The 26,788-nt window shown below is 48.7% G+C and overlaps 1 protein-coding gene across 1 annotated transcript in view; it reads left to right on the top strand.

Moving 5' to 3' along the window:
* Window positions 1–23,281, top strand: part of LOC135526713 (neuroligin-3-like) — a 304,073-nt gene extending 280,792 nt beyond the window's left edge. The window contains exons 6-7 of the mRNA XM_064955310.1: window positions 21,928–22,162; window positions 22,515–23,281. Coding sequence (XP_064811382.1) covers window positions 21,928–22,162; window positions 22,515–23,156 — 877 coding nt within the window. The 3' untranslated portion in view covers window positions 23,157–23,281. The remainder of the gene's footprint in view (window positions 1–21,927; window positions 22,163–22,514) is intronic.
* Window positions 23,282–26,788: the final 3,507 nt, after the last annotated feature.

The following is a 26,788-nucleotide window of genomic DNA, read 5'->3' as shown; positions in this document are numbered from 1 at the left end:
AGTAGAACAGGTTAGTGAACTCAGCCCCAGGACCAGCTGGATGAGGGGACTGAGGTTTCAGTGTGTTAGTAGAACAGGTTAGTGAACTCAGCCCCAGGACCAGCTGGATGAGAGTCCTGAGGTTTCAGTGTGTTAGTAGAACAGGTTAGTGAACTCAGCCCCAGGACCAGCTGGATGAGGGGACTGAGGTTTCAGTGTGTTAGTAGAACAGGTGTGTGAACTCAGCCCCAGGACCAGCTGGATGAGGAGACTGAGGCTTCAGTGTGTTAGTAGAACAGGTTAGTGAACTCAGCACCAGGACCAGCTGGATGAGGGGACTGGGGCTTCAGTGTGGTAGTAGAACAGGTTAGTGAACTCAGCCCCAGGACCAGCTGGATGAGGGGACTGGGGCTTCAGTGTGTTAGTAGAACAGGTTAGTGAACTCAGCACCAGGACCAGCTGGATGAGGGGACTGGGGCTTCAGTGTGGTAGTCGAACAGGTTAGTGAACTCAGCCCCAGGACCAGCTGGATGAGGGGACTGAGGCTTCAGTGTGTTAGTAGAACAGGTTAGTGAACTCAGCACCAGGACCAGCTGGATGAGGGGACTGAGGCTTCAGTGTGTTAGTAGAACAGGTTAGTGAACTCAGCCCCAGGACCAGCTGGATGAGGGGACTGGGGCTTCAGTGTGTTAGTAGAACAGGTTAGTGAACTCAGCCCCAGGACCAGCTGGATGAGGGGACTGGGGCTTCAGTGTGTTAGTCGAATAGGTTAGTGAACTCCGCCCCAGGACCAGCTGGATGAGGGGACTGAGGCTTCAGTGTGTTAGTAGAACAGATTAGTGAACAGCCCCAGGACCAGCTGGATGAGGAGACTGAGGCTTCAGTGTGTTAGTAGAACAGGTTAGTGAACTCAGCCCCAGGACCAGCTGGATGAGGGGACTGGGGCTTCAGTGTGTTAGTAGAACAGGTTAGTGAACTCAGCCCCAGGACCAGCTGGATGAGGGGACTGGGGCTTCAGTGTGGTAGTAGAACAGGTAGAACAGATACCTTGTTAAGACACCAGCCTGCATGTCAACAGCCTGGATCACTCACCCCGAAGCTTTTCCTCTGTCTCTCCCTCCTCCTCCTCCCCCTCCTCTCCCTCCATGCCTCTCCCCTCTCACCATCCCTCTCCCCTGCATAGGCTTCCATCTGTCATATTCATTTATGCTGAAAAACCCTGCCTGGTTTTTCAAATTTTTTACCATAGAGAGAGAGAGAGTGGGGAAAGGGGGAGAGAGGGGGGTTGGGGGAGAGGGAGGGGGATAGGGGGAGTGAGAGAGGGAGGGGGGATAGGGGGAGAGAGAGAGGGAGGGATAGGGGGAGAGGGATAGGGGGGATAGGGGGGGGAGAGAGAGGGGGGATATGGGGAGAGGCAGAGAGGGAGGGGGATAGGGGGAGAGAGAGGGGGGTAGGGGTAGAGGCAGAGAGGGAGGGGGGGGATAGGGGGAGAGAGGGGGGGGATAGGGGGAGAGGCAGGAGGGGAGGGGGATAGGGGGAGAGAGAGAGGGGGGATAAGGGGAGAGGGATAGGGGGGAGAGAGAGAGGGGGATAGGGGGAGAGAGAGGGAGGGGGATAGGGGGAGAGGGATAGGGGGGGATAGGGTGAGAGAGAGAGGGGGGATAGGGGGGAGAGAGAGAGGGGGATAGGGGGAGAGAGAGAGGGGGGTAGGGGGAGAGAGAGAGGGGGGAATAGGGGGAGGGGGGATAGGGGGAGAGAGAGAGGGGGGGATAGGGGGAGAGAGAGGGGGGGATAGGGGGAGAGGCAGAGAGGCTTACTTCCTACTTCCTGTGTTGTTTGTCTGGGCCTGGTGATTACTTCCTACTTCCTGTGTTGTCTGTCTGGGCCTGGTGATTACTTCCTACTTCCTGTGTTGTTTGTCTGGGCCTGGTGATTACTTCCTACTTCCTGTGTTGTTTGTCTGGGCCTGGTGATTACTTCCTACTTCCTGTGTTGTCTGTCTGGGGCTGGTGATTACTTCCTACTTCCTGTGTTGTCTGTCTGGGCCTGGTGATTACTTCCTACTTCCTGTGTTGTCTGTCTGGGGCTGGTGATTACTTCCTACTTCCTGTGTTGTCTGTCTGGGCCTGGTGATTACTTCCTACTTCCTGTGTTGTCTGTCTGGGGCTGGTGATTACTTCCTACTTCCTGTGTTGTCTGTCTGGGCCTGGTGATTACTTCCTACTTCCTGTGTTGTCTGTCTGGGGCTGGTGATTACTTCCTACTTCCTGTGTTGTCTGTCTGGGCCTGGTGATTACTTCCTACTTCCTGTGTTGTCTGTCTGGGGCTGGTGATTACTTCCTACTTCCTGTGTTGTTTGTCTGGGGCTGGTGATTACTTCCTACTTCCTGTGTTGTTTGTCTGGGCCTGGTGATTACTTCATACTTCCTGTGTTGTTTGTCTGGGCCTGGTGATTACTTCCTACTTCCTGTGTTGTCTGTCTGGGCCTGGTGATTACTTCCTACTTCCTGTGTTGTCTGTCTGGGGCTGGTGATTACTTCCTACTTCCTTTGTTGTCTGTCTGGGCCTGGTGATTACTTCCTACTTCCTGTTTTGTCTGTTTGGGGCTGGTGATTACTTCCTACTTCCTGTGTTGTCTGTCTGGGCCTGGTGATTACTTCCTACTTCCTGTGTTGTCTGTCTGGGCCTGGTGATTACTTCCTACTTCCTGTGTTGTTTGTCTGGGCCTGGTGATTACTTCCTACTTCCTGTGTTGTTTGTCTGGGCCTGGTGATTACTTCCTACTTCCTGTGTTGTTTGTCTGGGCCTGGTGATTACTTCCTACTTCCTGTGTTGTCTGTCTGGGGCTGGTGATTACTTCCTACTTCCTGTGTTGTCTGTCTGGGGCTGGTGATTACTTCCTACTTCCTGTGTTGTTTGTCTGGGCCTGGTGATTACTTCCTACTTCCTGTGTTGTCTGTCTGGGCCTGGTGATTACTTCCTACTTCCTGTGTTGTCTGTCTGGGGCTGGTGATTACTTCCTACTTCCTGTGTTGTCTGTCTGGGCCTGGTGATTACTTCCTACTTCCTGTGTTGTCTGTCTGGGGCTGGTGATTACTTCCTACTTCCTGTGTTGTCTGTCTGGGGCTGGTGATTACTTCCTACTTCCTGTGTTGTCTGTCTGGGGCTGGTGATTACTTCCTACTTCCTGTGTTGTTTGTCTGGGCCTGGTGATTACTTCCTACTTCCTGTGTTGTTTGTCTGGGCCTGGTGATTACTTCCTACTTCCTGTGTTGTCTGTCTGGGCCTGGTGATTACTTCCTACTTCCTGTGTTGTCTGTCTGGGGCTGGTGATTACTTCCTACTTCCTGTGTTGTTTGTCTGGGCCTGGTGATTACTTCCTACTTCCTGTGTTGTTTGTCTGGGCCTGGTGATTACTTCCTACTTCCTGTGTTGTCTGTCTGGGGCTGGTGATTACTTCCTACTTCCTGTGTTGTCTGTCTGGGGCTGGTGATTACTTCCTACTTCCTGTGTTGTTTGTCTGGGCCTGGTGATTACTTCCTACTTCCTGTGTTGTCTGTCTGGGCCTGGTGATTACTTCCTACTTCCTGTGTTGTCTGTCTGGGGCTGGTGATTACTTCCTACTTCCTGTGTTGTCTGTCTGGGGCTGGTGATTACTTCCTACTTCCTGTGTTGTCTGTCTGGGCCTGGTGATTACTTCCTACTTCCTGTGTTGTCTGTCTGGGGCTGGTGATTACTTCCTACTTCCTGTGTTGTCTGTCTGGGGCTGGTGATTACTTCCTACTTCCTGTGTTGTCTGTCTGGGGCTGGTGATTACTTCCTACTTCCTGTGTTGTTTGTCTGGGCCTGGTGATTACTTCCTACTTCCTGTGTTGTTTGTCTGGGCCTGGTGATTACTTCCTACTTCCTGTGTTGTCTGTCTGGGGCTGGTGATTACTTCCTACTTCCTGTGTTGTCTGTCTGGGGCTGGTGATTACTTCCTACTTCCTGTGTTGTTTGTCTGGGCCTGGTGATTACTTCCTACTTCCTGTGTTGTCTGTCTGGGCCTTGTGATTACTTCCTACTTCCTGTGTTGTCTGTCTGGGCCTGGTGATTACTTCCTACTTCCTGTGTTGTCTGTCTGGGGCTGGTGATTACTTCCTACTTCCTGTGTTGTCTGTCTGGGCCTGGTGATTACTTCCTACTTCCTGTGTTGTCTGTCTGGGCCTGGTGATTACTTCCTACTTCCTGTGTTGTCTGTCTGGGCCTGGTGATTACTTCCTACTTCCTGTGTTGTCTGTCTGGGCCTGGTGATTACTTCCTACTTCCTGTGTTGTCTGTCTGGGCCTGGTGATTACTTCCTACTTCCTGTGTTGTCTGTCTGGGGCTGGTGATTACTTCCTACTTCCTGTGTTGTCTGTCTGGGCCTGGTGATTACTTCCTACTTCCTGTGTTGTCTGTCTGGGGCTGGTGATTACTTCCTACTTCCTGTGTTGTCTGTCTGGGGCTGGTGATTACTTCCTACTTCCTGTGTTGTCTGTCTGGGCCTGGTGATTACTTCCTACTTCCTGTGTTGTCTGTCTGGGGCTGGTGATTACTTCCTACTTCCTGTGTTGTCTGTCTGGGCCTGGTGATTACTTCCTACTTCCTGTGTTGTCTGTCTGGGGCTGGTGATTACTTCCTACTTCCTGTGTTGTCTGTCTGGGCCTGGTGATTACTTCATACTTCCTGTGTTGTCTGTCTGGGGCTGGTGATTACTTCCTACTTCCTGTGTTGTTTGTCTGGGGCTGGTGATTACTTCCTACTTCCTGTGTTGTTTGTCTGGGCCTGGTGATTACTTCCTACTTCCTGTGTTGTTTGTCTGGGCCTGGTGATTACTTCCTACTTCCTGTGTTGTCTGTCTGGGCCTGGTGATTACTTCCTACTTCCTGTGTTGTCTGTCTGGGGCTGGTGATTACTTCCTACTTCCTTTGTTGTCTGTCTGGGCCTGGTGATTACTTCCTACTTCCTGTGTTGTCTGTTTGGGGCTGGTGATTACTTCCTACTTCCTGTGTTGTCTGTCTGGGCCTGGTGATTACTTCCTACTTCCTGTGTTGTCTGTCTGGGCCTGGTGATTACTTCCTACTTCCTGTGTTGTCTGTCTGGGGCTGGTGATTACTTCCTACTTCCTGTGTTGTCTGTCTGGGGCTGGTGATTACTTCCTACTTCCTGTGTTGTCTGTCTGGGGCTGGTGATTACTTCCTACTTCCTGTGTTGTCTGTCTGGGCCTGGTGATTACTTCCTACTTCCTGTGTTGTCTGTCTGGGGCTGGTGATTACTTCCTACTTCCTGTGTTGTCTGTCTGGGCCTGGTGATTACTTCCTACTTCCTGTGTTGTCTGTCTGGGGCTGGTGATTACTTCCTACTTCCTGTGTTGTCTGTCTGGGCCTGGTGATTACTTCCTACTTCCTGTGTTGTCTGTCTGGGGCTGGTGATTACTTCCCACTTCCTGTGTTGTTTGTCTGGGGCTGGTGATTACTTCCTACTTCCTGTGTTGTTTGTCTGGGCCTGGTGATTACTTCCTACTTCCTGTGTTGTTTGTCTGGGCCTGGTGAATACTTCCTACTTCCTGTGTTGTCTGTCTGGGCCTGGTGATTACTTCCTACTTCCTGTGTTGTCTGTCTGGGGCTGGTGATTACTTCCTACTTCCTTTGTTGTCTGTCTGGGCCTGGTGATTACTTCCTACTTCCTGTGTTGTCTGTTTGGGGCTGGTGATTACTTCCTACTTCCTGTGTTGTCTGTCTGGGCCTGGTGATTACTTCCTACTTCCTGTGTTGTCTGTCTGGGCCTGGTGATTACTTCCTACTTCCTGTGTTGTCTGTCTGGGGCTGGTGATTACTTCCTACTGTGTCTGTGATTACTGTGTCTGTGGGACATGCAGCTCACGCTGTGTGTGTGTGTGTGTGTGTGTGTGTGTGTGTGTGTGTGTGTGTGTGTGTGTGTGTGTGTGTGTGTGTGTGTGTGTGTGTGTGTGTGTGTGTGTGTGTGTGTGTGTGTGTGTGTGTGCGCGCGCCCGCGTGCGTGTGTGTTTGACATGCAGCTCACGTTGTGCAAGGACTGGCTAGGTAGTTTGTAATCACAACACTATTGAGCATAGATCTCTCTCTCTCTCCCTCTCTCTCTCTCTCTTCCTCTCTCTCTATCTATCTCTCCCTCTCTCTCTATCTATTCCTCTCTCTCTCTCTATTCCTCTCTCTCTCTCTCCCTCTCTCTCTATCTATTCCTCTCTCTCTATTCCTCTCTCTCTATCTATCTCTCCCTCTCTCTCTATCCATCTCCCTCTCTCTTTCTCTCTTCTCTCAGGTCCCTCTTTCCTGTCTCCTCTAATTTGTTGTCTTTCAAGGGAACTCTGAGAATGTAGTGGAGGGAGGTGATTCACTCTCCACTTAGGAAACCCAACTGCATACTTGTTTAACATTCTTAAGGAATCCAAGAGGCATTAAGTCTATAGTGTAGAAACATACTCTGGCTTAGTTAAACACATTAAGATTGATTGTTTTTTTTAGTCACAGTGGTAAATGGTGCACATTTACCTTAGCCTCTATGAAGACATTTAAGGGATAGTTCAGTGATTGTATGTATTTAGAGAGTTGTTTTCTTACCTTCGAAGGAGACTAGAAACACACGTCTTTAATATGAACTATCCCATTAAAAGATCTGTGATTTATAACCTTACATGTTGTTGTTGTTATTTACTGTTGTCTACCGTGGTGCAGGCGGAATGGTAATAAGGGTAGTGAGAAAGGTGGAATGGGAGTGAGGGGAGAAGAGAGAGAGAGGGGAGAAGAGAGAGAGAGGGGAGAGGGGAGAAGAGAGAGCGAGAGGGGAGAAGAGAGAGAGAGGGTATAAGAGAGAGAGGGGTGAAGAGAGAGAGGGGAGAAGAGTGAGAGGGGAGAAGAGAGAGAGGGGAGAAGAGAGAGAGGGGAGAAGAGAGAGGGGAGAAGAGAGAGGGGAGAAGAGAGAGAGGGGAGAAGAGAGAGAGGGGAGAAGAGAGAGAGAGGGGAGAAGAGAGAGAGAGAGGAGAAGAGAGAGAGAGAGGAGAAGAGAGAGAGGGGAGAAGAGAGAGAGGGGAGAAGAGAGAGAGGGGAGAGGGGAGAAGAGAGAGGGGGAGAAGAGAGAGAGGGGAGAAGAGAGAGAGAGGAGAGAAGAGAGAGAGGGGGAGACGAGAGAGAGGGGAGAAAGAGAGAGAGGGGAGGGGGAGAAGAGAGAGGGAGAGGGGAGAAGAGAGAGAGGGGAGATGAGAGGGGGGAGAAGAGAGAGAGAGGGTATAAGAGAGAGAGGGGAGAAGAGAGAGAGGGGAGAAGAGAGAGAGGGGAGACGAGAGAGAGGGGAGAAGAGAGAGAGAGGGGAGGGGAGAAGAGAGAGAGGGGGAGTGGGGAGAAGAGAGAGAGAGGGGAGAAGAGAGAGAGGGGAGAAGAGAGAGAGGGGGAGAAGAGGGAGAGGGGGAGAAGAGAGAGATGGGAGAAGTGAGAGAGAGGAGAAGAGAGAGGGGGAGAAGAGAGAGAGGGGAGAAGAGAGAGAGAGAGGGGAGAAGAGAGAGAGGGGAGAAGAGAGAGAGAGAGAGAGGGGAGAAGAGAGAGAGAGGGAGACGAGAGAGAGGGGGAGAAGAGAGAGAGAGGGGAGAAGAGAGAGGGGGAGAAGAGAGAGAGAGGGGAGAAGAGAGAGAGAGGGGAGAGGGGAGAAGAGAGAGAGGGTAGAAGAGAGAGAGGGGAGAAGAGAGAGAGGGGAGAAGAGAGAGAAAGGGGAGAAGAGAGAAAGAGGGGAGAAGAGAGAGATGGGAGAAGAGAGAGAGGGGAGAAGGCAGAGAGAGAGGGGGAGATGGGAGAGAGAGGGGAGAAGAGAGAGAGAGGGGAGAAGAGAGGAAGAGGGTAGAAAAGAGAGAGAGGCGAGAAGAGAGAGAGGGGAGAAGAGATAGGGGGAGAAGAGAGAGGGGGGAGAAGAGAGAGAGGGGAGAAGAGAGAGAGAGGGGGGAGAAGAGAGAGAGAGGAGAAGAGAGAGAGGGGAGAAGAGAGAGAGGGGAGAAGAGAGAGAGTGGGGAGAAGAGAGAGAGAGGGGTGAGAAGAGAGAGGGGGAGAAGAGAGAGAGGGGAGAAGAGAGAGAGAGGGGAGAAGAGGGAGAGGGGAGAGGGGAGAAGAGAGCGAGAAGGGAGAAGAGAGAGAGAGGGGAGATGAGAGAGAGAGGGAGAAGAGAGAGAGAGGGGAGGGGGAGAAGAGAGAGAGAGGGGAGGGGGGAGAAGAGAGAGAGAGGGGAGAGGGGAGAAGAGAGAGGGGGGAGGAGAGAGAGAGAGGGGAGAGGGGAGAAGAGAGAGAGAGGGAGAGGGGAGAAGAGAGAGAGAGGGAGAGGGGAGAAGAGAGAGAGAGGGTAGAAGAGAGATAGGGGAGAAGAGAGAGAGGGAGAAGAGAAAGAGGGGGAGAGGGGAGAAGAGAGAGAGGGGGAGAAGAGAGAAAGAGGGGAGAAGGGAGAAGAGAGAGAGAGGGGAGAGGGGAGAAGAGAGAGAGAGGGGAGAAGAGAGAAAGAGGGGAGAAGAGAGAGATGGGAGAGGAGAGAGAGGGGAGAAGAGAGAGAGGGGAGAAGGCAGAGAGAGAGGGGGAGCGGGGAGAGAGAGGGGAGAAGAGAGGGGGGAGGGCAGGTGAGGCGGCGAGTGAGGGGGCTTTAATGTCAAGACACATGTTAGCTGTCACTCAACTAATGCAACCAATCAATAGCCTCCATAATGATGAGGGGACAGTGACCAGCTGTGTCCTCCAACACTTCAGCACGCCACAAAGTCACACCGCCTCGCCGTCAATTAGCCCGCCGAACCCAAGTCTGCATTCAGATATGATCCACACGCCAATCACAGCCCCTGGCTTCTAGTACACACATACATGCAAACACACTCACACACACCCACACAATTACAAGGCCTGTCTGTATGTGAAGTGTAAAAGCTGCCTGATAGCAGGTCTGTCTGTGAAGGGTGAACGCTGCCTGATAGCAGGTCTGTCTGTGAAGTGTAAAAGCTGCCTGATAGCAGGTCTGTCTGTGAAGGGTGAACGCTGCCTGATAGCAGGTCTGTCTGTGAAGGGTGAACGCTGCCTGATAGCAGGTCTGTCTGTGAAGGGTGAACGCTGCCTGATAGCAGGTCTGTCTGTGAAGGGTGAACGCTGCCTGATAGCAGGTCTGTCTGTGAAGGGTGAACGCTGCCTGATAGCAGGTCTGTCTGTGAAGGGTGAACGCTGCCTGATAGCAGGTCTGTATGTGAAGGGTGAACGCTGCCTGATAGCAGGTCTGTCTGTGAAGGGTGAACGCTGCCTGATAGCAGGTCTGTCTGTGAAGGGTGAACGCTGCCTGATAGCAGGTCTGTCTGTGAAGGGTGAACGCTGACTGATAGCAGGTCTGTCTGTGAAGGGTGAACGCTGCCTGATAGCAGGTCTGTCTGTGAAGTGTAAAAGCTGCCTGATAGCAGGTCTGTCTGTGAAGGGTGAACGCTGCCTGATAGCAGGTCTGTCTGTGAAGGGTGAACGCTGCCTGATAGCAGGTCTGTATGTGAAGGGTGAACGCTGCCTGATAGCAGGTCTGTCTGTGAAGGGTGAACGCTGCCTGATAGCAGGTCTGTCTGTGAAGGGTGAACGCTGCCTGATAGCAGGTCTGTCTGTGAAGGGTGAACGCTGCCTGATAGCAGGTCTGTCTGTGAAGGGTGAACGCTGCCTGATAGCAGGTCTGTCTGTGAAGGGTGAACGCTGCCTGATAGCAGGTCTGTCTGTGAAGGGTGAACGCTGACTGATAGCAGGTCTGTCTGTGAAGGGTGAACGCTGCCTGATAGCAGGTCTGTCTGTGAAGGGTGAACGCTGCCTGATAGCAGGTCTGTATGTGAAGGGTGAACGCTGCCTGATAGCAGGTCTGTCTGTGAAGGGTGAACGCTGCCTGATAGCAGGTCTGTCTGTGAAGGGTGAACGCTGCCTGATAGCAGGTCTGTCTGTGAAGGGTGAACGCTGCCTGATAGCAGGTCTGTCTGTGAAGGGTGAACGCTGCCTGATAGCAGGTCTGTCTGTGAAGGGTGAACGCTGCCTGATAGCAGGTCTGTCTGTGAAGGGTGAACGCTGCCTGATAGCAGGTCTGTCTGTGAAGGGTCAAAGCTGACTGATAGCAGGTCTGTCTGTGAAGGGTGAACGCTGCCAGATTTCAGGTCCTTCAGAGCATGCATTGCAAAAAGCAAACAACATGCGTTTTAAAAATGTAACAAGGAGAGACTATGTCTGAACATGAATTCCAATGAGGTGTGTTTTGTACGTTGTGTGTGTGTCCCAAATGGCACCCTATTCCCTATATAGTGCACTACTTTTAACCAAAACCCTATGGGCCCTGTTAAAAAGTAGTGCACTATACGAAATGGAATAGGATGCCATTTGGGACGTAACCTGTGTTACCTGCTAAGTAGATATACAGAGGGGTACATTGGTCACACAACACCGACAACAACGCCTGGAGAAATAGGCCTTGACTCGACTGGCATAGAAGCTGAAGTGAACAAATATCCCTCTGATTGAACTCTTGTCTTAGGTTAAACTTCCAAATGGCACCCTTTTCGCTATATAGTGCACTACTTTTGACCAAAGCCCTATGGGCCCTGGTCAAAATTAGTGCACTAGATATGGAATCGGATGCCATTATGGAGGCAGAATAAATCTAGGACAGGAACTCAAAAGAGGCCTTGTAGTGAAAATAAATAACTGTCTTTCTTCCTCCTCTTTGCCCCAGGCTTTCTGACTGTGTCTTCTCACATTTAATGACGGCTAGGTTCTATAATCACTCAAGCGCTTCAAATTACAGCGATGGAACAGAGGAGGAGGTGCATCTCATAAAAAAGAAAAGACAATTACATTAATTATGTCCTCCTTTGTCTACCTGTCCCATCGAATGGAGGATGGTTAGTGTAGGAACAGATGAATAGATGGGAGGATGGTTTGTATAGGAACAGAGGAATAGATGGGAGGATGGTTTGTGTAGGAATAGAGGATTAGATGGGAGGATGGTTTGTGTAGAGGAATAGGGAATAGATGGGAGGATGGTTTGTGTAGGAATAGAGGACTAGATGGGAGGATGGTTTGTGTAGGAATAGAGGAATAGATGGGAGGATGGTTTGTGTAGGAATAGAGGAATAGATGGGAGGATGGTTTGAGTAGAGGAATAGGGAATAGATGGGACGATGGTTTGTGTAGGAATAGAGGAATAGATGGGAGGATGGTTTGAGTAGAGGAATAGGGAATAGATGGGAGGATGGTTTGTGTAGGAATAGAGGAATAGATGGGAGGATGGTTTGTATAGGAACAGAGGAATAGATGGGAGGATGATTTGTGTAGGAATAGAGGAATAGATGGGAGGATGGTTAGTATATGAATAGGGAATAGAGGGGAGGATGGTTTGTGTAGGAATAGAGGAATAGATGGGAGGATGGTTAGTGTAGGAATAGGGGAATAGATGGGAGGATGGTTAATGTTGTAATAGAGGAATAGATGGGAGGATGGTTAGTGTAGGAATAGAGGAATAGATGGGAGGATGGTTAGTATATGAATAGGGAGTAGATGGGAGGATGGTTAGTGTAGGAATAGGGAATAGATCAGAGGATGGTTTGAGTAGAGGAATAGATGGGAGGATGGTTAGTGTAGGAATAGAGGAATAGATGGGAGGATGGTTAGTGTAGGAATAGAGGAATAGATGGGAGGATGGTTAGTGTAGGAATAGGGGAATAGAGGGGAGGATGGTTTGAGTAGAGGAATAGATGGGAGGATGGTTAGTGTAGGAATAGAGGAATAGATGGGAGGATGGTTAGTGTAGGAATAGAGGAATAGATGGGAGGATGGTTTGTGTAGGAATAGAGGAATAAATGGGAGGATGGTTTCTGTAGGAATAGAGGAATAAATGGGAGGATGGTTAGTATATGAATAGGGAATAGATGGGAGGATGGTTTGTGTAGGAATAGAGGAATAGATGGGAGGATCGTTAGTGTAGGAATAGAGGAATAGATGGGAGGATGGTTAGTATAGGAATAGATGGGAGGATGGTTAGTATAGGAATAGATGGGAGGATGGTTAGTATAGGAATAGATGGGAGGATGGTTAGTATAGGAATAGATGGGAGGATGGTTAATGTTGTAATAGAGGAATAGATGGGAGGATGGTTTGTGTAGGAATAGAGGAATAGATCGGAGGATGGTTAGTGTAGGAATAGAGGAATAGATGGGAGGATGGTTAGTATAGGAATAGATGGGAGGATGGTTAGTATAGGAATAGATGGGAGGATGGTTAGTATAGGAATAGATGGGAGGATGGTTAGTATAAGACTGGATGGGAGGATGGTTAGTATAGGAATAGATGGGAGGATGGTTAGTATAGGAATAGATGGGAGGATGGTTAGTAGAGGAATAGATGGGAGGATGGTTAGTATAAGAATAGAGGAATAGATGGGAGGATGGTTAGTATAGGAATAGATGGGAGGATGGTTAGTAGAGGAATAGAGGAATAGATGGGAGGATGGTTAGTATAAGAATAGAGGAATAGATGGGAGGATGGTTAGTATAGGAATAGATGGGAGGATGGTTCGTATAAGAATAGAGGAATAGATGGGAGGATGGTTAGTATAAGAATAGAGGAATAGATGGGAGGATGGTTAGTAGAGGAATAGATGGGAGGATGGTTAGTATAGGAATAGAGGAATAGATGGGAGGATGGTTAGTAGAGGAATAGATGGGAGGATGGTTAGTAGAGGAATAGATGGGAGGATGGTTAGTATAGGAATAAATGGGAGGATGGTTAGTAGAGGAATAGATGGGAGGATGGTTAGTAGAGGAATAGATGGGAGGATGGTTAGTAGAGGAATAGAGGAATAGATGGGAGGATGGTTAGTATAAGAATAGAGGAATAGATGGGAGGATGGTTAGTATAGGAATAGATGGGAGGATGGTTCGTATAAGAATAGAGGAATAGATGGGAGGATGGTTAGTATAAGAATAGAGGAATAGATGGGAGGATGGTTAGTAGAGGAATAGATGGGAGGATGGTTAGTATAGGAATAGAGGAATAGATGGGAGGATGGTTAGTAGAGGAATAGATGGGAGGATGGTTAGTAGAGGAATAGATGGGAGGATGGTTAGTATAGGAATAAATGGGAGGATGGTTAGTAGAGGAATAGATGGGAGGATGGTTAGTAGAGGAATAGATGGGAGGATGGTTAGTAGAGGAATAGACGGGAGGATGGTTAGTAGAGGAATAGATGGGAGGATGGTTAGTAGAGGAATAGATGGGAGGATGGTTAGTATAGGAATAGATGGCAGGATGGTTAGTAGAGGAATAGATAGGAGGATGGTTAGTATAGGAATAGATGGGAGGATGGTTAGTAGAGGAATAGATGGGAGGATGGTTAGTAGAGGAATAGATGGGAGGATGGTTAGTAGAGGAATAGATGGGAGGATGGTTAGTATAGGAATAGATGGGAGGATGGTTAGTATAGGAATAGATGGCAGGATGGTTAGTAGAGGAATAGATAGGAGGATGGTTAGTATAGGAATAGATGGGAGGATGGTTAGTAGAGGAATAGATGGGAGGATGGTTAGTAGAGGAATAGATGGGAGGATGGTTAGTAGAGGTATAGATGGGAGGATGGTTAGTATAGGAATAGATGGGAGGATGGTTAGTATAGCAATAGATGGGAGGATGGTTAGTAGAGGAATAGATGGGAGGATGGTTAGTAGAGGAATAGATGGGAGGATGGTTAGTAGAGGAATAGGGGAATATGTAAAATGTTACATCCTCACTCTGTGTGCATGGCTCCTCTCACATTTGCTGCAGCGTTTACAGTGTATCTACACACACCACACTGAACCTTTTACACACACAAGATCATTAGGGTTTAGGAGGTAGTAATGAGAGGAACTGGAGAGGAAGGAGTTTATGGTTTATCGAAGAGGTCTTAGTCCACTGAACATATGAAAACATCACACACACGTACACACACAGAGAATATATATATATACACAGACAGAGAGAATGTATACAGACAGACCTTAGTGGCCCAGCTGTATGAAAACATACAGTATGATGAAAGATTTTATGATGTAATAATCCTGCTGTCCTCTGCTTTCTCTCTCTGAACACACACACACACACACACACACACACACACACACACACACACACACACACATACACACACACACACACACAGGCACACACACACACCCAGTCACCACACCCAGCCAAGGCACCCAGCCACCACACCCAGCCACCGCACCCAGCCACCACACCCAGCCACCGCACCCAGCCACCGCACCCAGCTACCGCACCCAGCCACCGCACCCAGCCACCGCACCCAGCCACCGCACCCAGCCACCACACCGAGCCACCACACCCAGCCACCACACCCAGCCACCACACCCAGCCACCGCACCCAGCCACCGCACCCAGCCACCGCACCCAGCCACCGCACCCAGCCACCGCACCGAGCCACCGCACCCAGCCACCACACCCAGCCACCGCACCCAGCCACCGCACCCAGCCACCACACCCAGCCACCACACCCAGCCAAGGCACCCAGCCACCACACCCAGCCACCACACCCAGCCACCACACCCAGCCACGACACCCAGCCACCACACCCAGCCACCACACCCAGCCACCGCACCCATCCAAGGCACCCAGCCACCACACCCAGCCACCACACCCATCCAAGGCACCCAGCCACCACACCCAGCCACCACACCCATCCAAGGCACCCAGCCACCACACCCAGCCACCACACCCAGCCACCCCACCCAGCCACCACACCCAGCCAAGGCACCCAGCCACCACACCCAGCCACCACACCCAGCCAAGGCACCCAGCCACCACACCCAGCCACCACACCCAGCCAAGGCACCCAGCCACCACACCCAGCCACCACACCCATCCAAGGCACCCAGCCACCACACCCAGCCACCCCAACCCAGCCACCCCACCCAGCCACCACACCCAGCCACCCAGCCACCACACCCAGCCACCCCAACCCAGCCACCCCACCCAGCCACCACACCCAGCCACCACACCCAGCCAAGGCACCCAGCCACCACACCCAGCCACCACACCCATCCAAGGCACCCAGCCACCACACCCATCCACCACACCCAGCCACCCCACCCAGCCACCCCACCCAGCCACCACACCCAGCCACCACACCCAGCCACCACACCCAGCCACCCCACCCAGCCACCACACCCAGCCACCACACCCAGCCACCCCACCCAGCCACCACACCCAGCCACCACACCCAGCCACCCCACCCAGCCACCCCACCCAGCCACCACACCCAGCCACCCCACCCAGCCACCCCACCCAGCCACCCCACCCAGCCACCGCACCCAGCCACCACACAGGTTTAAGTGGAAGACCTGACAGTACGGACGCTATCTGCTATTGCTGTGTTGCAGAGCACAGGACCTTATCACACACACACACACACACACGCACACACACATACGCACACTCTGTTGAGCACACAACTCCATCACACGCCAGGGTTTAAACCAGTGCGGTATATAAACCCTAGATGGCTGATCCTCTGTATTGGCCAGTGAGAGCTATGTATTGGCCAGTGAGAGGTATGTATTGGCCAGTGAGAGCTATGTATTGGCCAGTGAGAGCTATGTATTGGCCAGTGAGAGGTATGCATTGGCCAGTGAGTGGAATGTATTGGCCAGTGAGAGGTATGTATTGGCCAGTGAGAGGTTTGTATTGGCCAGTGAGAGGTATGTATTGGCCAGTGAGAGCTATGTATTGGCCAGTGAGAGGTATGTATTGGCCAGTGAGAGGTATGTATTGGCCAGTGAGAGCTATGTATTGGCCAGTGAGAGGTATGCATTGGCCAGTGAGAGGTATGTATTGGCCAGTGAGAGGTATGTATTGGCCAGTGAGAGGTATGTATTGGCCAGTGAGAGGTATGTATTGGCCAGTGAGAGGTATGTATTGGCCAGTGAGAGGTATGTATTGGCCAGTGAGAGTTATGTATTGGCCAGTGAGAGGTATGTATTGGCCAGTGATAGGTATGTATTGGCCAGTGAGTGGAATGTATTGGCCAGTGAGAGGTATGTATTGGCCAGTGAGAGGTTTGTATTGGCCAGTGAGAGGTATGCATTGGCCAGTGAGAGGTATGCATTGGCCAGTGAGAGGTATGCATTGGCCAGTGAGAGGTATGCATTGGCCAGTGAGAGCTATGTATTGGCCAGTAAGAGGTATGTATTGGCCAGTGAGAGGTATGTATTGGCCAGTGAGAGCTATGTATTGGCCAGTGAGAGGTATATATTGGCCAGTGAGAGGTATGTATTGGCCAGTGAGAGGTATGTATTGGCCAGTGAGAGGTATGTATTGGCCAGTGAGAGGTATGTATTGGCCAGTGAGAGGTATGTATTGGCCAGTGAGAGGTATGTATTGGCCAGTGAGAGGTATGTATTGGCCAGTGAGAGGTATGTATTGGCCAGTGAGAGGTATGTATTGGCCAGTGAGAGGTATGTATTGGCCAGTGAGAGGTATGTATTGGCCAGTGAGAGGTATGTATTGGCCAGTGAGAGGTATGTATTGGCCAGTGAGAGGTATGTATTGGCCAGTGAGAGGTATGTATTGGCCAGTGAGAGGTATGTATTGGCCAGTGAGAGGCTTTGAAGCCACCAGTCAGCCATATTGACATTCCTCAGAAGAAGCAGTCCTCCATAGGAATGAACGGAATTCTACATTATTTCAATTAAATGTTTCAAGGAGAAAATGACATGTATTTAAGTTTTTTTTGTTGTAGTGGGGACAGTAGCATTAGTACTCTCTGAAAATGATACTTTTAGGAAAATGTTTTCGTGTTTTCGTGTTTTTTTATTTTTTTATGTTTAGCTCACATAATATGATTTAAAGGGATTACATTAAGGTGTCTTTAATAAAACAAACGTTGCAGAAATTATTGTGGATGTTAATAAATGCATTTCTTTAGCTTCTAAAATATTTTTTACAATGGTGAGAGAGTGCCAAGATCGTAGTGCGGTGGCTTCAACACAGCACTCCCAATCAGTCATCCAATGTATATATAAATCATTAAACCAAGTACCACAACCAGAGGAAAGGTTGGGACCTGAGCTCCCCACAGTTCAGACAGGCCCATCATTACAGAGCAACACAGCCTGCTTCCCATCCGCACTTTGTTTGGGTATCAATTGTGTGTGAGCGTGCGTGCGTGTGTTTACCATCGACACTGCAACACAACAATTACCCGAGAGTGTGTGTGTGTGTAATCAGATAACGCAGGGAGTTGTTCTCTAATGCCGCAAATTAAATTAACTAAAGATGCCACATTGATTTCTTTGTGTTGCCTAAATTATTAATCTTCACTTGCACTGAGCCCGAGCCCCAGTCAGCCAGCCAGCCAGTCAGCCAGCCAGCCAGTCAACCAGCCAGCCAGCCAGTCAGCCAGTCAGCCAGTCAGCCAGTCAACCAGCCAGCCAGCCAGCCAGTCAGCCAGCCAGTCAGCCAGCCAGCCAGCCAGCCAGCCAGCCAGTCAGCCAGTCAACCAGCCAGCCAGCCAGCCAGCATAAAGCATTTAGAACTAGTCAGCTCCCAAGCCCTTTAGTTCCCTAATGTGTGCATGGACTTGAAAGATCTCTTGGGAATTGAACAGAGGACCTAGGTACCTTTTATATAGTTTGTGCCGTTGCAATTTGGTAGATTGATCCTTATGAGGTAAGGGGAGAGGGGTTCCATCCAAAATGGCACCCTTTTCCCTATATAGCAAGTGCACTACTTTTGACAAGGGCCCATAGAGTGTAGGGTGCCATTTGAGACACAGAGGAGGCGGTATTATGGCAATGCAAGGAATTCCCATTAAGTAACATTGGCCTGGTCTCTCTGATTATGTTTCCAGTCCGTTCCACTCTCTGAGCTGCTGGGAGGATGCATAGACTACTGAGGAGATGGAGGGAGAAAAAGAGGGAGAGAGAGAGAGAGACAAACAGAGAGAGAGAGAATAAACAGAGAGAGAGAGGGAGAGACAAACAGAGAGAGAGAGAGAATAAACAGAGAGAGAGAGGGAGAGAGAGAATAAACAGAGAGAGAGAGAGAGACTATAAACAGAGAGAGAGAGAGAATAAACAGAGAGAGAGAGGGAGAGAGAATAAACAGAGAGAGAGAGAGACTATAAACAGAGAGAGAGAGAATAAACAGAGAGAGAGGGAGAGAGAGAATAAACAGAGAGAGAGAGAATAAACAGAGAGCGAGAGAGAGACTATAAACAGAGAGAGAGAGAGAATAAAAAGAGAGAGAGAGACAATAAACATAGAGAGAGAGAGAGAATAAACAGAGAGAGAGAATAAACAGAGAGAGAGAGAGAGAGAGAGACTATAAACAGAGAGAGAGATAATAAACAGAGAGCGAGAGAGAGACAATAAACAGAGAGAGAGAGAGAGAGAGAGACAATAAACAGAGAGAGAGAGAGAGAGAGAATAAACAGAGAGAGAGCGAGAGAGTGAGAGAGACAATAAACAGAGAGAGAGAGAGACACAATAAACAGAGAGAGAGAGAGAGAATAAACAGAGAGAGAGAGAGAGACAATAAACAGAGAGAGAGAGAATAAACAGAAAGAGAGAGACAGATGGAGAGAGAGAATAAACAGAGAGAGAGAGAATAAACAGAAAGAGAGAGACAGAAGGAGAGAGAGAGAGAATAAACAGAGAGAGATAGACAATAAACAGAGAGAGAGACAATAAACAGAGAGAGAGAGAATAAACAGAGAGAGAGACAATAAACAGAGAGAGAGAGGTAGAGAATAAACAGAGAGAGAGAGAGAGAGAGACAATAAACAGAGAGAGAGAGAGAGAGAATAAACAGAGAGAGAGAGAGAGAGAGACAATAAACAGAGAGAGGTAGAGAATAAACAGAGAGAGAGAGAGAGAGAGAACAAACAGAGAGAGAGAGAGAGGGAGAGAGAGAGAATAAACAGAGAGAGAGAGAGAGGGAGAGAGAGAGAATAAACATAGAGAGAGAGAGAGAATAAACAGAGAGAGAGAGGGAGAGAGAGAGAGAGAATAAACAGAAAGGGAGAGAGGGGGACGGATGTCAGGCTATTCTCCATTGACACCCTGTTCTTTTCAGTTCTCTGTCATGTAGCCTCCACTCTGACTGAGGAGATCAATATGACCTTACCTCCACTGCCCAGCCAGGCGCTGCTCTGAAACCTAGTTACTGATATTCAGATACAAAGTCATCATAGTCAGCCTGTCAATATCCATCAGGGATCATTAGTCACCTAATGAAATAGGTTATTTAGGGCTGCTTCGCTGACACCAGACTACACCAGGGGATTTGGCTCCAGCCATTTCAATTTGCCTCTCTCTCTCACTCTCTTCCTCTCATTCTCCCAGAAGCACTGACCTGAAAAAGGAAATGTGACAGCAGAAAAATAAAGGGGAGTTGGGGGAGGGGGTAAGGAGGAGAGATAGAGAGTGTGAATTATTCTGCTGTGGCTTTAATTCTGTGGGTTTTTGTGCTTGTAGCTTTTTCAACCCCTAACCGCCACACAGTGCCGGAAAAACAATATAACAACATCCCCAAATACCAAACTAAGTTGGATTCCTGGAGGCGACCACATCCAGGGATATTACAATACTATGAAGTAGTGTACACTGACTTCAGAACCACATCCAGGGATATGACATGTCTCTTAGTTCCTTAGATTCTCATACACCCCTAAAGTTGTTTATTTGGTTTGGTTTTCCACTATATGAACACACACACACACACACACAGATAGTGACAGAGTTGTATGAATTGCGCTCTTTGCACTCTCAAGGTTTCAGTTGAGTGTTTGTTTGTGCCCATGTCTCTCTACTGCAGCCAGAACCTAGCTGATTTGATAGCTCATAATGAACCCTTCACAGAAGTCTCCTAGCTGCCACTCCCTCCCGACATTCTACAGCCAGCAGACAACAAGGACAACTGGGATTGTGGGAGAATGCAATACGTTAATACACTCAATAAATGAATAGGCTCCTGTAATTGAAATTGGTACTCATCCGGGGTTAGCTAACAGACAGTGAGCGAGCCAATCAGTCAGCCAGTCAGCCAGCCTCCACTCCTCTCAAAAGAGAAACACTGACCTCTTCAGGTCAGCAGCAGGACTGCATACTCTCTCTGTCGCGGTTTCACGGCCCCCAGCACCACTCGCTTTAGTGTTGATTAATAAGGTCAATTTGACATGAGGACACTGGATGTTAATGTCTAAGTAATTACCCGAGGGGGCAGATCTGCTGTTGGGTTATCAAACACAACACCGTGCCTACTGAAGCTCTGCTAAAGTATGTTGACGTTCTCATACAGCAGGCCAGGGGCATGTTGACGTTCTCATACAGCAGGCCAGGGGTAGGTGACCCTGGTAGGGTCACAGCCACGTCATGTTTTGATTCAACCAACCTGGAAGAAGACCAGGTGTGTTGAATTCAGGCAATCACTGAACTGATCAATTAGCTCAGTTGGTCAGGTGTACCTGAAGCACTCCGGGATCAGGGTTGGTGAGCCCTGCAGTAGACTGTGATACTCAGGGACATTGTTGTCTACCCTGCAGTAGACTGTGATACTCCAGGGACATTGTTGCCTACCCTGCAGTAGACTGTGATACTCCAGGGACATTGTTGTCTACCCTGCAGTAGGCTGTGATACTCAGGGACATTGTTGTCTACCCTGCAGTAGGCTGTGATACTCCAGGGACATTGTTGCCGAGCCCTGCAGTAGGCTGTGATACTCAGGGACATTGTTGTCTACCCTGCAGTAGGCTGTGATACTCCAGGGACATTGTTGCCGAGCCCTGCAGTAGGCTGTGATACTCCAGGGACATTGTTGTCTACCCTGCAGTAGGCTGTGATACTCCAGGGACATTGTTGCCGAGCCCTGCAGTAGACTGTGATACTCAGGGACATTGTTGTCTACCCTGCAGTAGACTGTGATACTCAGGGACATTGTTGTCTACCCTGCAGTAGACTGTGATACTCCAGGGACATTGTTGTCTACCCTGCAGTAGACTGTGATACTCAGGGACATTGTTGTCTACCCTGCAGTAGACTGTGATACTCCAGGGACATTGTTGTCTACCCTGCAGTAGGCTGTGATACTCAGGGACATTGTTGTCTACCCTGCAGTAGACTGTGATACTCCAGGGACATTGTTGTCTACCCTGCAGTAGACTGTGATACTCAGGGACATTGTTGTCTACCCTGCAGTAGACTGTGATACTCAGGGACATTGTTGTCTACCCTGCAGTAGGCTGTGATACTCAGGGACATTGTTGTCTACCCTGCAGTAGGCTGGGATACTCCAGGGACATTGTTGTCTACCCTGCAGTAGGCTGTGATACTCAGGGACATTGTTGTCTACCCTGCAGTAGGCTGTGATACTCAGGGACATTGTTGTCTACCCTGCAGTAGGCTGTGATACTCAGGGACATTGTTGTCTACCCTGCAGTAGGCTGTGATACTCAGGGACATTGTTGTCTACCCTGCAGTAGGCTGGGATACTCCAGGGACATTGTTGTCTACCCTGCAGTAGGCTGTCTGTTTACTTGAAAAGCTTCCGGCGGTGAGAAGACATCTTGGTTTTTAAGGTTGTTGATGGGATGGTGCACCAGACCTGAGTTAAGAGGAACATTGGGGAAGCTGGGAGAGTAACAGACAGACAGGGATGCCACTCATTGTTGTCTTGAGGGAGAGAAGGCTAGAAGGCAGATTTGTAATGTATTTAGACACACAGTGTGTACAAATTGTGGATTATTCTCTTGCTAGTCAACATCTTTATCCTCGGGGTAAAAATGGCTGTATCAAAACGTCAATAATACAAGTGACAGACAATCTTCTACAGGTTACATACAGAGACCAGATATTCTCTCTCTCTCTCTCCTCAGGGACCCCAACAAGCCTGTTCCTCAGGACACTAAGTTCATCCACACCAAGGCTAACCGCTTCGAGGAGGTAGCCTGGTCTAAGTACAACCCCCAGGATCAGCTGTACCTCCATATCGGCCTGAAGCCCCGCGTCAGGGACCACTACCGAGCCACCAAGGTGGCCTTCTGGAAACACCTGGTGCCCCACCTGTATAACCTCCACGACATGTTCCACTACACCTCTACCACCACCAAGGTACTGCTACATCTCTTTAACTCATACCTGTATAACCTCCACAACATGTTCCACTACACCTCTACCACCACCAAGGTACTGCTACATCTCTTTAACTCACACCTGTATAACCTCCACAACATGTTCCACTACACCTCTACCACCAGCAAGGTACTGCTACATCTCTTTAACTCACACTTCTCTTTCATTTGATTGGTTTCCTAGAAAGTGTGGTGTGATTTGTAAATACACTTTCAATTTAAGTTTGATTTGATATGTGGTGATATGGTTGTATTACCTAACTTAGTTGAATACACTGACTGTAAGAAGTCTCTCTGGATAAGATATACATTATAATATGTTTGATTTGAAGGTCCCCCCGTCCGAGACGACCCAGAACTCCCTGTCCACGAAGAAGACGTGGCCCTTCAACACCAAGCGGCCCCCCATGTCCCCGGCCTACAACAACGAGGATAATGAGGCGTGGAACGGAGATGAGGAGACCGGGCCGTTGGTCATAGAGAACCCCAGGGACTACTCTACGGAGCTCAGCGTCACCATCGCCGTGGGAGCCTCGCTGCTCTTCCTCAACGTTCTAGCCTTCGCAGCGCTTTACTACCGGAAGGATAAACGGAGGGAGGCTTCGGCAGGTCACCGGGGTCAACCCAGCCCACAGACCCGCCACAGCCAGGCTACGTCCAACGACATCGGTCACCACCAGCGTCCCAACGAGGAGGAGATCATGTCCCTGCAGATCAACCAGACGCACCACGAGTGTGAGGCGATGGGGGTGGGGAACCAGGGGGATGACGGGGGGCTGCGTCTGGCCTCGCTTCCCGACTACACTCTGACCCTGCGGAGGTCACCGGACGACATCCCTCTGATGACCCCCAATACCATCACCATGATCCCAAACTCTCTGGTGGGGATGCCCAACCTGCACCCTTACAACACTTTTACAGCCGGGTTCAACGCCACCGGCCTGCCCCACTCCCACTCCACCACCCGGGTATAGCTTTACGGAGTAGAGGGATGGTGGAGGAGAGGGTGATGGAGCAGGAGAAGAGGATTCTGTTTTTATAAATATCACAGGGAAAGGGTTTGGGGGGGAGAGGAGAGGAGAGGGTGATGGAGCAGGAGAAGAGGATTCTGTTTTTATAAATATCACAGGGAAAGGGTTTGGGGGGGGGGAGAGGAGAGGAGAGGGTGATGGAGCAGGAGAAGAGGATTCTGTTTTTATAAATATCACAGGGAAAGGGTTTGGGGGGAGAGGAGAGGAGAGGGTGATGGAGCAGGAGAAGAGGATTCTGTTTTTATAAATATCACAGGGAAAGGGTTTGGGGGGGAGAGGAGAGGAGAGGGTGATGGAGCAGGAGAAGAGGATTCTGTTTTTATAAATATCACAGGGAAAGGGTTTGGGGGGGGGCAGGAATAAGTGAGTGGGATTAAAAAGTCAAGAGATTTAACGAGACTTTTACTACCAGGAAGAGGACGGAGAGTGTCTGAGAGGAGAGTAGAGCTCACTGCTTTCTGTGTGGATGTCAAGTTGTGCAGAGCTGCCAAAATCAAATTGCTATTCCTCCCTGCCTCGATGGGATGGGGCTGAGGAGGGAGGGGTCCTTTCTGCTGTGTTTTATTTTCTAATAATCATTTTAAAAGCCTTTTTAAGCAGACTGACAGGGGAAATTATCAACACATTCTTCTTGAATTCATAACACCAAGAGAAAAGTGCTTTGTCTTTCGCGTCTTTGTCTCTCCTGAGGAAGACAGAACAGACTTCAAATAAAGGCCTCTACCAGGAAATCAGCATTGTTTGAGTTGCTTATTTTGTTTTGTTTCAATGCCTTACAAAAGCTTGTCTTGTTTAGATTTGTTTTAATCATTCTTCATTTCTATTGTTCCCAGAGACTATTCCATGTGGAGTGTGTGATATTTTGACTCAAAAGACACAAGTGACTGAATCATGAACTGAACTGAACTGGTACCAAGAGTATCAACTCTACTGCAGTGTTGAAGATGCAGAGAATGAAAAAGCATCTTGGTGCAGCTAGCTTCTTTGTTGCGTACCCACACAACAACTACAGCCACACAGATGGTGGTATCTTTTTTTTTAAATCTCCCATAGAGAGGATTCGTCTGGAATAGACTCTGCCATCCCAGATGACACCACAGAGATAACAACTATGTTACTGTGATTGTTTTGTTAAGAAAAGGAGAAAAAAAAAGTCCATATTTTGCAACCAATTTATCTGTTAAGCGATCTGATCTCATCTCTCTCCACGAAGTGTGTACTTTTACGCACACACACTGCTCAGCGCACCTGTGTGCCAGTGTGCATATAAACATGGTTGTGTGTGCGTGTGTACTTGCATGTGTGCGTGTGTGTGTGCATATGTTTGCACATGTGTGTGCAAGCGTGTATGTTTGCACACCAGCGTATCCGTGCACACGTGTGTGTGTGTGTGTGTGTGTGTGTGTGTGTGTGTGTGTGTGTGTGTGTGTGTGTGTGTGTGTGTGTGTGTGTGTGTGTGTGTGTGTGTGTGTGTGTGTGTGTGTGTGCGTGCGTGCGTGCGTGCGTGCGTGCGTGTGTTTGTGTGCGTGTGCATGTGCGTGTGTGTGCGTGTGTGTGTGTGTGTGCGTGTGTTTGTGCGTGTGTGTGTGTGTGTGTGCGTGCGTGCATGCGTTTCTGTGTGTGTGTGTGTGTGTGCGTGCGTGCGTGTGCGCGTGTGCGTGCGTGTGTGTGTGTGTGTTTGTGGAGGGCGTTGTAAGTGGCGGCAGGATAGGAGTGGGTGGAGGGTAGGAGCTCTTTCTCATCTTGTTCATTCGGTTCTCTGTCACCCGTGTTGTTTACACTGCAGCTGCGTCTCTGGGTGTGCGTCTTTACTGCCAAATAGCACTTTTGTTATTTTTATTTAAAAATATATATGTCTAATTTTGCTTAAAGTTGACAAAAATAAATCTATTATTTTACGTGTAAGATACAATAAAAAAAATAGCTAAAGATTCAACTGAACTAACTGACATGATTCCACCGACTTCATAAGAAAGGGAGAGAATCTCTTTAAAAGCAGACAGTGACCTGTGTGCACTGAATAGACTACATCAGTGTTCTTGTGTTTCTTTGAATATACTGTATATATATATAAATATGGGCATACATACACATACGTATAGGGCTTTTACAGAGAAATATCCCTCCCATGTAACTACTCTACTAGTGAACTACTGTTTAGCAGTTCAGAGAGTTAACTACACTAGGTAACTAGTACTACTGTTTAGCAGTGCAGAGAGGTAACTACACTAGATAACTAGTACTACTGTTTAGCAGTTCAGAGAGGTAACTACACTAGGTAACTAATACTACTGTTTAGCAGTGCAGAGAGGTAACTACACTAGGTAACTCATACTACTGTTTAGCAGTTCAGAGAGGTAACTACACTAGGTAACTAGTACTACTGTTTAGCAGTGCAGAGAGTTAACTACACTAGATAACTAGTACTACTGTTTAGCAGTGCAGAGAGGTAACTACACTAGATAACTAGTACTACTGTTTAGCAGTGCAGAGAGGTAACTACACTAGGTAACTCATACTACTGTTTAGCAGTTCAGAGAGGTAACTACACTAGGTAACTCATACTACTGTTTAGCAGTGCAGAGAGTTAACTACACTAGGTAACTCATACTACTGTTTAGCAGTGCAGAGAGGTAACTACACTAGGTAACTAGTACTACTGTTTAGCAGTGCAGAGAGTTAACTACACTAGATAACTAGTACTACTGTTTAGCAGTGCAGAGAGTTAACTACACTAGGTAACTAGTACTACTGTTAATATCAAACTGAAAGCACCCCCAACATGTATGAAGGTCATTTCTGTGTATGTGCTGTCTTCGTCATCGATAGCATCATGAAGCTGAACAACCGACCGCTCCAGGTGGCTTTGTATGAGCTCTATATGTATATTTATGTATAAATATATTTAATATTTATTTATGTATACCAGACGCATACATGCTGATTGTGCCATGTGCCAAATTAAAACCAGAAAAATGGAGACGTTTCACTAAACTTTTTTTCTTGTGCTGAAATTCTTTCTTTTTTGTTGGAAATTCTGTATCTCCTCTTCGTCATTTCTCAATTTCCATATAGACCGAGATTAGAGTTGTGGAAAAATCACCAAACAGAAATTGTTAATCTCAGTGTTCTCTCTCTTTCATTCTTTCTCTCTCTCTCTTCCCTCTCTCCCTCTTCCCCCTCTCTCTCTCTCCTTTCTCAACCCATACGAAAATCAGGCTAAAAACCTCTTCCAACAAAGCCTGAATTATGAAGATGCTGATTGCTGAGTGACTTCCTGCTGGTTGTCAGAAACAGCTTGGAAGGGGACAATGCTCTTGATGAGAAGGAGGACACATTAGAACAAATGCATCATTACATGTGGCTAAGCATTGTGTATCCTGTGTTTCCAGACAATGCATGGGAGGGGAAAGAGATGTGTGTCTTGTTCAGTACCAGTCAACCCCCTCCAGCCCAGTGTGAAACATTGGATCCATACCAAATGGCATCCCATTCCCTATGTAGTGCACACAGAGACATGTGTTTGGGGTCATGTCTAGAAGGGATTTAGTATTTGGAATGTTTAGACGTTCAGT

Source organism: Oncorhynchus masou, chromosome 32 (genome assembly GCF_036934945.1).
Source record: "Oncorhynchus masou masou isolate Uvic2021 chromosome 32, UVic_Omas_1.1, whole genome shotgun sequence".
NCBI classification, from domain to species: domain Eukaryota; kingdom Metazoa; phylum Chordata; class Actinopteri; order Salmoniformes; family Salmonidae; genus Oncorhynchus; species Oncorhynchus masou.
This window is presented reverse-complemented; position numbering and strand designations above follow the sequence as displayed.